The 12,255-nt window shown below is 43.6% G+C and overlaps 1 protein-coding gene across 2 annotated transcripts in view; it reads right to left on the minus strand.

Annotated features, from left to right (window-relative positions):
• Positions 1-1,374: 1,374 nt before the first annotated feature.
• Positions 1,375-12,255, minus strand: part of ATAT1 (alpha tubulin acetyltransferase 1) — a 56,473-nt gene continuing 45,592 nt past the window's right edge. The window contains exons 10-12 of one of the 2 annotated variants that reach the window (XM_053722048.1): positions 4,480-4,568; positions 4,338-4,371; positions 1,375-2,418 (exon numbers count right to left, since the gene is read on the minus strand). In XM_053722048.1, coding sequence (XP_053578023.1) covers positions 2,151-2,418; positions 4,338-4,371; positions 4,480-4,568 — 391 coding nt within the window. In that variant the 3' untranslated portion in view covers positions 1,375-2,150. Of the gene's footprint in view, positions 2,419-4,337; positions 4,375-4,479; positions 4,569-12,255 lie in introns of both variants that reach the window. The other variant, XM_053722047.1, reaches the window with a different exon arrangement.

A 12,255-nucleotide genomic window follows, 5' to 3' on the forward strand; every position in this document is an offset into this window, starting at 1 on the left:
CCAGGTCATGAGAAGCAGGACACAGCATAGAAGGTACAATGCTTATTTATTGCAGAGCATAGAAGTATACAGCTTGTACAACACATCTTACTTAGTAACTGCGACATAGACAATAACGGCTATAAGCCACGCCCCCATCCGGCGACGTCACCTCCCACTCTCATCACAGCATTTAATTTGTAGTAGGGATTTTTATGTCTCTTCAAACACTTACCAAGGGTCTAATGTAAGGTCCTTTTGAGGACTGGGGACCTCTAAATGATACCAAATGCCCCTTGCTGGAATCTTCTCATTACATATATAGGTAAATTAAGAGACTATAATGGTTTCTAATGATTAGTATTCAATAAATGACCTGCCTTTTGCTGGGGTTAAACACATAAGGCTTTATCAAGCTGTGGGGACAACTCTGGAGAACTTGAAATGTAAGCTTGCATGAGCAGAGGTCTTAAAGGGACAGTCTAGACCCAATACATCATTTTGATTACTTATTGTTACATACCAGAGAAGCATCCTGCAACTGGTCCCACATCTATAAGCTAGTAAGAAGTACATTGAATATTTAAATATTCATTTGTTAGGAGCCAAAATTGACCGCCAAGCTCCGCCCACCTATTGAATGTATATTTTGGTATACGTTTCTCCAATCACAATAAACTCTTAAATAAGTTTTCCTACTCAGATATTCTGATTTGTGCATGTGCAATTTGAAATAGCAAACTGAAAAAATAAATAAACATGCACTGCTAAGTTGTCATACAAGAAAACAGCTAACTGGACAAGAACGCTGTGGGCGGAGCTCGGCGGCCATTTTTGGCTGCTAACAATGAAATTTCATGTACTTTTACAAGCTTATAGATGTGGAACCCGTTGCAAGATGGTATGTAACAATAAGTAATCCCTTATCTCTATATAGGCTGTAGCCGCACTGAGTACGCATTTAGCAAAAAAACAAGTAACATAATCTGTTTATTTTAATGTTTACTTTATTTACTTTTAGAACCACTGTTTTATATCCCTTTAACCCGTTCCCGCCCTTAGGACGTTCTATGCTGTCCTAACTGCACTAGGCTTTAACCCCCTTAGGACGGCATAGAATGCCATAGCCTTTTGGCTGTACTAAAGCCAAAGGCGCTTCCCGAATGGGATTGTGGGCTGGAGGGCGTGCCTATAGGCAATTCCCCCCAGACACTATCCCATCATTGAAATCACACAATCTCATTAACGATCACATGATTTCAATTTTTAACTTATTTGTTTACGTCAGAATTATGTTCCGATGTAGACAAATAAGTCCGGGCAGAAAGGGGTTAAGATACATAGATTATCACAGGTGTACACTATACATACTGCTCAGACATAAACACACTAGAGTTTTGGTATAAAAATACTAATTTAATTGCTTGTACAAATAACTGTGTGTGGTACAAAAAAAGTGCCTTAGTGCTAAACTGAATACATATACATTGTCAGCTGTGGTCTTACCCCTATTAACAGCCAAATCTCTCCAATTTCTATAATCCCTCCACCCCTTTAAATAAAAAATCTAAATCACCCCCCCCCCCCATGTATTGCAGGTTTAGTTTAACAAAAAAGAACGTTTCTGTGCAAATCCTTCCTATAACATATTGTTTGGACACTTGTCTCCATCATCCAACAAGGAGGTAATCGTCGTCCTTATTAGCCAGGAAACGGTTGTGCAAAAACATGTAATTCCTATTAGTCTACCCCTTTTTTTCATATAAAAAACACTTGCATTGTAGTTTAAAGGGACATTACATATTTATATTAAACATATGAAAAGCACCATTAAAAAAATAAATAAAAAAATTATATATATATATATATCTATATATATGTATATGGATATATATATATACGCTTTCCATGAAAAAAATGCTAAGTTAAAGGGACATGTGACGCGATTGGGTTAAACAAATAGTTAAAATATGTCTTGCGAGCCACATAGACCTGCAGGATCCCAAGCAGAAACAACCAGTGACTCAATTAGCAGGGCACCTCAAATCACCGTCCAAATACACTCTGGACCAGCAGTTCTCTGCAGCACCTGAGTGGTACTTTAAATATGTGTTTAAACCCATTTGCTGGTAGTTTAATACATTTTTATTTTCTTCTCCTTCTTCCTTCCATCACCAAGGCCGTGTGCCTCGTAGCTCCTGTTTCTGTTTCACCCACTGAGCGTTCATCATGATACCTGGCACAGTCCATGAATACTGATCTTCCCATGGGGATCTGGGAACGTCGTGTGTATGTGATCTGCTTTGGCCGTCAGTCTTTTGAGCTGTGACTAATGTTACTCCTGTCCTGTGGTCAGAGGGGACATTGGACAGCTGATGATTACTAGGTAAACAACCGTTCAATTTCTGGATGTCTTCTGGGATAACCTCCTTGTTGCTCCTGGAAGGAGAAAAAAACATCAGCACAAGAAAGGGAAGTGTGAGGGTCTAGTATCCTCAACACAGTGACAGACAGAAGGAGCTGTCTGTGACCCTCCTACAGGGTGACAGAGACAGAAGGGAGCTATAAGTCTGTCCCTCCCCCTGCAGGGTGACACAGACAGAAGGGAGCTATGAGTCTGTCCCTCCCCCTGCAGGTGACACAACGACACAGACAGAAGGGAGCTATGAGTCTGTCCCTCCCCCTGCAGGGTGACACAGTGACACAGAGAGAAGGGAGCTATGAGTCTGTCCCTCCCCCTGCAGGTGACACAGTGATACAGACAGAAGAGAGCTATGAGTCTGTCCCTCCCCCTGCAGGTGACACAGTGACACAGAAAGAAGGGAGCTATGAGTCTGTCCCTCCCCCTGCAGGGTGACACAGTGACACAGACAGAAGGGAGCTATAAGTCTGTCCCTCCCCCTGCAGGGTGACACAGACAGAAGGGAGCTATGAGTATGTCCCTCCCCCTGCAGGTGACACAACAACACAGACAGAAGGGAGCTATGAGTCTGTCCCTCCCCCTGCAGGGTGACACAGTGACACAGACAGAAGGGAGCTATGAGTCTGTCCCTTCCCCTGCAGGGTGACACAGTGACACAGACAGAAGGGAGCTATGAGTCGGTCCCTCCCCCTGCAGGTGACACAGACAGAAGGGAGCTATGAGTCGGTCCCTCCCCCTGCAGGGTGACACAGTGACACAGACAGAAGGGAGCTATGAGTCTGTCCCTCCCCCTGCAGGTGACACAGTGATACAGACAGAAGAGAGCTATGAGTCTGTCCCTCCCCCTGCAGGGTGACACACAGACAGAAGGGAGCTATGAGTCTGTCCCTCCCCCTGCAGGGTGACACAGTGACACAGACAGAAAAGAGCTATGAATCTGTCCCTCCCCCTGCAGGTGACACAGTGACACAGACAGAAGGGAGCTATGGGTCTGTCCCTCCCCTGCAAGGTGAAACAGTGACACAAACAGAAGGGAGCTATGAGTCTGTCCCTTCCCCTGCAGGTGACACAGAGACAGAGGGGAGCTATGAGTCTGTCCCTCCCCCTGCAGGGTGACACGGACAGAAGGAAGATATGAGTCTGTCCCTCCCCCTGCAGGGTGACACAGTGACACAGACAGAAGGGAGCTATGAGTCTGTCCCTCCCCCTGCAGGTGACACAGACAGAAGGAAGCTATGAGTCTGTCCCTAGCCTGCAGGGTGACACAGTGACACAGACAGAAGGGAGCTATGAGTCTGTCCCTCCCCCTGCAGGGTGACACAGTGACACAGACAGAAGGGAGCTATGAGTCTGTCCCTCCCCCTGCAGGGTGACACAGACAGAAGGGAGCTATGAGTCTGACCCTCCCCCTGCAGGGTGACACAGACAGGAGGGAGCTATAAGTCTGTCCCTCCCCCTGCAGGGTGACACAGACAGAAGGGAGCTATGAGTCTGTCCCTACCCCTGCAGGGTGACACGGACAGAAGAAAGCTATGAGTCTGCCCCCCCCCCCCTGCAGGGTGACACAGTGACACAGACAGAAGGAAGCTATGAGTCTGCCCTCCCCCCCCCTGCAGGGTGACACAGTGACACAGACAGAAGGGAGCTATGAGTCTGTCCCTCCCCCTGCAGGTGACACAGACAGAAGGGAGCTATGAGTATGTCCCTCCCCCTGCAGGTGACACAACGACACAGACAGAAGGGAGCTATGAGTCTGTCCCTCCCCCTGCAGGTGACACAGACAGAAGGGAGCTATAAGTCTGTCCCTCCCCCTGCAGGGTGACACGGACAGAAGGGAGCTATGAGTCTGACCCCCCCCCCCTGCAGGTGACACAGACAGAAGGGAGCTATGAGTCTGTCCCTCCCTAATGAATAAGAGCTATTAAACATCACTTACCTGTTCTCTTTCTTGCTTATTTGCTCTTTAACCTCTGCTGAAAGTAAAATAAATACAATTTAAAAACAAAACATAGAAATGACACAGGCTTGTACACACAAACATACACAGATGAAGTGACACGTGCCATTTTGTGACTCACCTGGCGCTTGTCCAGCAGGGGGAGACGGCGATGCATAGCGACTGTAACAGTTCCGCTGAGCCATCAGACCACGCGAGAAATTCATCTCACTGAGACAGAGAGAAGAGAGGAAGAAAGAGAGGAGGGACAAGGGATGGGATGGTGGAGTCAAATGGTGGAAAGAGAGAGGAGGAGGATGAAAGGTACATAATGCAGAAACAGCGAGGAAAGGTGGCAGCAGTAAAAAAATAAAAAATAATGAGCATAAACCAAGTGTGAGGAGTAAAGTATGAGATGACTACATGATATTCCGTGACATTAGGGCACTCCCCCTATGCCTAGAACCCTTTTCTGTCACCTTCTATGACCATAATGTTTAAAGCTGCATTCTGATTAATTTATCCTTGTTGCTCTGAGCGAGACACGATTAGTGAACCAATAGGCAGAGGGATACGCATGTATCCACCAATCACTAGCTGTGTCCTGCACTGGAGCATGCTGGGTTACATACGTTGTTAACATAGATCATTTTTTGGACATGTTCTTATTAAACATTTTATTATTAGAAGGTTTTTATTTTATTACTATGTTGGACTCCACTCCCTGTCTTTTTAACCCCTTCTAACCTTCTCTATGCTTCCAGTCACTCTGCTCCTCCCTTTTCTATGTAGAACACCCAGCTCCTCCTATGTCTTTATTTCCTCTTATCTGTATAACACCCACTGTGTTTTGCTCTCTAGGTCTCATCTACTCCTAGAGTAGCCACTTGTCCAAACTACTCCTCCAGTCCTCCCACAAGCCCTAACACTTAACCCTATATATGCACAAATAGGGCCCCATGGAGCTGTCGGCCCTAAATGCACTCTTGGTAGCTATTCCGCCTAGTGCGCCATAGCTCCTTCTCTCCTTGTCCCTCTGTTCGTCTGTCTTCTATATAAGCCCCAGTTGGCCCCTAGTCTTCAAAAGCACTTCAGTGTCTTAACAACCCTCAGTGCTATGCCCCTATGTGGGTAACAGCTCCCTCCTCTTAATTTCCATGTCAACTCTTCTCTGTATAACACTCCACTCCCTCTCTCGCTATAACCCCTAATCTTCCCTCTCTATAAGACCCATGGCCTTTCTCCACAATGCTCAACCTTAATCAACATAATCTCTGTATAGCGCCACCTTCCTTTCCATATATCACCTTCCCTACGCTAGCTTGATACATTTCCTTTGTCTTCATCATTTCACTAATCCATCCTCTCTCTCTCTATTATATCAAGATACCTTGATGTGGTCCTGGGCCTATCACCATTTGGCCAAATGCTGTAACTAACTCTTCCATTTTGCTTTTAATCTTGCTGTGTGCTTGCAAGAAAGTGCCAGCCTTTCTAAGTGTTGCCTATGGGCTTTGCACCCAGGCTTATGCCTGAAAGACGTGCAGCTGTCTCTGAGCGCTGGTGAGCATCCAGGGCTTTGAGTTTTGCAGGATCATCGAATGTGTACCCAGTCCGGTTTGAGAGTGCGGTCCATTTCCATGTTTTGAATGTGTCTATCGAAATTACAAAGGGCCCGTGTCAAATGCTATAACTAACTCTTCCATTTTGCTTTTAATCTAGCTATGTGCTTGCAAGAGAGTACCAGACTTTCAATGTGTATATATATATATATATATATATATATATTTATTTATTTATTTAAAGGTTCTCGTTGCTAAATGTTACCCCAATGGCAATATCATAGAAGCCTTAACATCACAGCCACAGTGGCTCCATTGGCACATACTGTTGCCTCCAATGAGTTAAATCTAACTCAAGTCCTAAACCTAGCTATAACCCTAACCTAATCCCCAATTCTAGCCCTAACCAAATGCTAATCTAATCCCTTGTTTTAACTTTAGAACTAACCCAAACCCTAACCTAATGCCTTGTTTTAACTATAGAACTAGCCCAAACCCTTGTCCTAACCCAAATCTTAATTTATCCCTTGCCCTAACTGTAAATCAAATCCTAAACTAATCCCTTGCCATAACTCCAGCCGTAACCCTAACCTAATCCATTGTTTTAGCCCAAATCCTAACATTAACCCTAACCTTATCCCTTGCCCTAACCCTAATCCTAACTGTAACCCAAACCCAAACCTAATCCCTTGCCCTGACTGTAATTCAAACCCTAACCTAAACCCTTGTCCTAACCCAAATCCTAACCCAATTCTTTGCCCTAACTGTAACCGTAACCCTAAACTAATCCCTTGCAATAACACTAGCCCTAACCTAATCCCTTGCCCTGACTGTAGCTAATCCCTCATCCTAGCTCTAACCCTAACCCAAACCCTTGTTCTAACTCTAGTTTTAACCTAAATCCTAACCTAATCCTAACTGTAGTCCTTACCCAAACCCTAAATTAATCACTAGTCCTAACTATAGCCCAAACCCTAACCTAATCCCTTGCCCTACTTCTAGCCCTAACTCAACCCTAACCTAACCTAATCCCTTGCCCTACCTCTACCCCTAACCCAGCCCTAACCTAATCCCTTGCCTTACCTCTAGCCCTAACCCAACCCTAACCTAATCTCTTGCCCTACCCCTAGCCCTAACCCAAACCTAACCTAATCCCTTGCCCTACCTCTCCCCCTAACCCAGCCCTAACCTAATCTCTTGCCCTACCCCTAACCCAAACCTAACCTAATCCCTTGCCCTACCTCTACCCCTAACCCAACCCTAACCTAATCTCTTGCCCTACCCCTAACCCAAACCTAACCTAATCCCTTGCCCTACCTCTACCCCTAACCCAACCCTAACCTAATCTCTTGCCCTACCCCTAACCCAAACCTAACCTAATCCCTTGCCCTACCTCTCCCCCTAACCCAGCCCTAACCTAATCTCTTGCCCTACCCCTAACCCAAACCTAACCTAATCCCTTGCCCTACCTCTACCCCTAACCCAACCCTAACCTAATCTCTTGCCCTACCCCTAGCCCTAACCCAACCCTTACCTAATCCCTTGCTCTACCTCTACCCCTAACCCAACCATAACATAATCCCTTGCCTTACCTCTAGCCCTAACTTAATCTCTTGCCCTACCTTTAGCCATAACCCAACACTAACCTAATCCCTTGCCCTACCTCAATTCCTAACCCACCCCTAACCTAATCCCTTGCTTTACCTCTAGCAATAACCCAACCTTAACCTAATCCCTACTTTTACCTCTAGCCATTACCCAACCCTAATCAAATCCTTTTCCTTACCTCTAGCCATAACATATGCCTAACCTAATCCCTTGCCCTACCTTTAGCCCTAACCCAACCCTTACCATATTCCTTGCCCTAACTCAACCCTAACCTAATCCCTTGCAATACCTCTAGCCCTAACCCAACCCTAACTTATTCCCTTGCCCTACCTCTAGTCTTTACCCAATCCTACCCTAATACCTCGCACTACCTCTTAGCGCTGCGGAATCTGTTGGCGCTCTACAAATAACCGATAATAATAATAATAGCCCTAACTCAACCCTAACGTAATCCCTTGCCCTACCTCTAGTCCTTACCCAACCCTAACCTAATCCCTTGCTTTACCGCTAGCTATAACCCAATCGTAACCTAGTCCCTTGATTTACCTCTAGCCATAACCCAACCATAATCTAATCCCTTACTTTACACCTAGCCATAACCCAACCCTCACCTAATCCCTTGCCCTACCTCTAGCCCTAACCCAACCCTAATCTAATCCCTTGCCTTACCTCTAGCCATAACCCAACCCTAACCTAATCCCTTGCCTTACCTCTAGCCATAACCCAACCCTAACTTAATACCTTGCCCTAACCTAATCCCTTGCCCTACCTCTAGCCCTAACCCAACCCTAACCTAATCCACTGCCCTACCTCTAGCCATAACTCAACCCTAACCTAATCCCTTGCCTTACCTCTAGCCATAACCCAACCCTAACTTAATACCTTGCCCTAACCTAATCCCTTGCCCTACCTCTAGCCCTAACCCAACCCTAACCTAATCTCTTGCCCTACCCCTAGCCCTAACCCAAACCTAACCTAACCTAATCCCTTGCCCTACCTCTCCCCCTAACCCAGCCCTAACCTAATCTCTTGCCTTACCTCTAGCCCTAACCCAACCCTAACCTAACCTAATCCACTGCCCTACCTCTAGCCCTAACCCAACCCTAACCTAATCCACTGCCCTACCTCTAGCCCTAACCCAACCCTAACCTAATCCACTGCCCTACCTCTAGCCATAACTCAACCCTAACCTAATCCCTTGCCTTACCTCTAGCCATAACCCAACCCTAACTTAATACCTTGCCCTAACCTAATCCCTTGCCCTACCTCTAACCCAACCCTAATCTAATCCCTTGCCTTACCTCTAGCCCTAACCCAACCCTAACCTAATCTCTTGCCCTACCCCTAGCCCTAACCCAACCCTAACCTAATCTCTTGCCCTACCCCTAGCCCTAACCCAACCCTTACCTAATCCCTTGCTCTACCTCTACCCCTAACCCAGCCCTAACCCAAACCTAACCTAATCCCTTGCCCTACCTCTCCCCCTAACCCAGCCCTAACCTAATCTCTTGCCTTACCTCTAGCCCTAACCCAACCCTAACCTAATCCACTGCCCTACCTCTAGCCCTAACCCAACCCTAACCTAATCCACTGCCCTACCTCTAGCCCTAACCCAACCCTAACCTAATCCACTGCCCTACCTCTAGCCCTAACCCAACCCTAACCTAATCCACTGCCCTACCTCTAGCCATAACTCAACCCTAACCTAATCCCTTGCCCTAACTCTATTTGTACCCTTTACTCTACACTAATCCCTTTCCCAAGATGTTACCTTAACCCTGACCTTACCTGTAACCCACACCGTAATGCAAACTTTAATCATTACCCTAAACCAAACCTAATCCTTAGCTCTACCCCTAACCCTAGTTGTAACCCAAACCTAAACCGTATATACCTGCTAAATAGCGCTCCACTCATAATCTGACCCTAAATCTTAAATCTATACAGAACTTTTTTTCAGTAATTTACAAAGTTCACCCAATACAGAAACATTTCATTAACACTTTCTACTTTATTAACCCCATTATTTGAAACATTCCACCTTCAAGCCTTGTCAAATACATCATAATACAAATTAACAATCAAAGAAAAATAATTAAAATGTAAGGACATCAAACTATTACCTTGTTTAACAAAAATACTTCTTTTTAAAAAATGGCGTTGTATTCAAAAGGCATCAATAAAAATGTCTTGTTTCCAAGTTTAAATAGGAGCTCTCCCCCTATTCACTGCAATTTAATGGAACATTCCTGCAGTTTGAGTATGGATTGGTCAGACAGCCGCCTGGGCCAATAAGACAACCGCCTTCATTAAAACTCATACTTCTCCATTCAAAAGGAACAAACTTTATTGAAAAAATAATCTTCTGATTGGAAAAAGTATTGAGAAAGGCTGAGTAAATTATGACAGACAACCAATATCATTTTCTGAGAGTGTTTATATAAAAATTGTATGACAACAGCCACTTGTAGTATTATAATCTGATCTTAAAGGGAAATGAAACCCAAAAAATGATTTCATGATTCAGATACAGCATTCAGTTTTCAACAATTTTCCAATTTATTTATATTATCTGACTTGCTTTGTTCTCTTGGTATCCTTTGTTGAAAATGATACCTAGGTAGGCTCAGGAGCTTGAAGCTAGCTGCTGGTTGGTGGCTGCACATATATACCTCTTGTCATTAGTTTACAAACGTTTTCAGGAAGTTCCGAGTAGTGCATTGCTCTCCACCTTCAGTAAAGGATACCAAGAGAATGAAGCGAAATTGATAATAGAAGTAAATTGGAAAGTTGTTTAAAATGACATGCTCAATAAAATCAGGAAAGAAAATTTTGGGTTTCATGTCCGTTTAATCGTAGGTCTTTACTCTTAGCTTCTATCTGAAATTAAAATATTGTAAAACATGAAAACTCAAAAAGAGAGGAAAAAATTAGACTTTGCTCTCCAAAAGGGACAAGGAAGTCAGTATTAAAGGGACAAAGAAGTCAGTATTAAAGGGACAAGGAAGTCAGTATTAAAGGGACAAGGAAGTCAGTATTAAAGGGACAAGGAAGTCAGTATTAAAGGGACAAGTAAGTCAGTATTAAAGGGACAAGGAAGTAAAAATTAAACTTTAATGATTCAGATAGAGCTGTGCTTCCTAAACTAGGGGTAAGGAAAGCCTTAAAAATGTCTGGGCTCTACAAGATTTAAGTGTATGAGTAACATTTTTTTATCTCCATATTTTCCTTAAAGGGACAGTCTATTCAAAATTAAACATCCATGATTCAGATAGGACATGCAATTTTAAACAACTTTCTTATTTACTTTCAGCATCATATTTGCTTTGTTCTTTTTGTATTCTTTGTGGAAAGCTAAATCCAGGTAGGCTTCTAAGCCGTCGAAGGCCGCCTCTTATCTCAGTGCATTTTGACAGTAAGACAGTGCTAGCTCACGTGTGCCATATAGATAACATTGTGCTCACTCCCGTGGAGTTATCTAAGAGTCAGCACTGATTGGCTAAAATGCAAGTCTGTCAAAAGAACTGAGATAAGGACTTTTTGCAAGCAACAATCTGCATTGTTTTGCAGTAGCTTATCTGATTATCTCTGCTGAGGAGAATTAAAGGGACAGTAAACACCTTGTAATTGCAATAAACTAACATTCTGAGTGCAGTTGTTTGCTGCAATTGTTTTTAAATAGCTAAACTCCACCCACCTCTAATTTGGTGGGGCTAATCTGGATTTATTATTGGAAAATAATAATTGGGGGGAAATAATAAAAATATATTGCAAAGTTTTTTTGGGGTTTTACTTCACATAATTAAGCATTTTATATTACAATCTAACGGCTAGATTACGAGTTGTGCGTTAGGCTTAAAAAGCAGCGTTAGCCGGTCCTAACGCTGCTTTTTAACGCCCGCTGGTATTACGAGTCTTGCAGGTACAGGTGTACCGCTCACTTTTTTTGGCCAGACTTGGAAATACCGCAAATCCACTTACGTAAATTGCGTAAACTCTTTTTTCAATGGGACTTGCATAGCGCCAGTATTACGAGTCTGCCAAAAGTGAGCGGTAGACCCTCTCCTGTCAAGACTGGTACCGCATTTTAAAGTCAGTAGTTAAGAGTTTTACACTACAACGCCGTAGCATAAAACTCTTAACTAAAGTGCTAAAAAGTACACTAACACCCATAAACTACCTATTAACCCCTAAACCAAGGCCCCCCCCCCCCCACATCGCAAACAATAAAATAAATTTTTTAACCCCTAATCTCCCGAACCGGACATCGCCACCACTATAATAAATATATCAACCCCTAAACCGCCACACTCCCACCTCGCAAACATTAGTTAAATATTATTAACCCCTAATCTGCCGTCCCTAACATCGCCGACACCTACCTACATTTATTAACCCCTAATCTGCCGCCCCCAACGTCGCCGCCACTATACTAAAGTTATTAACCCCTAAATCTAAGTCTAACCCTAACCCCCCTAACTTAAATATAATTAAAATAAATCTAAATAAATAGTACTATCATTAACTAAATTATTCCTATTTAAAACTAAATACTTACCTGTAAAATAAACCCTAAGCTAGCTACAATATAACTAATAGTTACATTGTATCTATCTTAGGGTTTATTTTTATTTTACAGGCACGTTTGTATTTATTTTAACTAGGTAGAATAGTTACTAAATAGTTATTAACTATTTAATAACTACCTAGCTAAAATAAATACAAAAGTACCTGTAAAATAAAACCCA

The sequence above is a fragment of the Bombina bombina genome, chromosome 7 (genome assembly GCF_027579735.1).
Source record: "Bombina bombina isolate aBomBom1 chromosome 7, aBomBom1.pri, whole genome shotgun sequence".
Taxonomy (NCBI): Eukaryota; Metazoa; Chordata; class Amphibia; order Anura; family Bombinatoridae; genus Bombina; species Bombina bombina.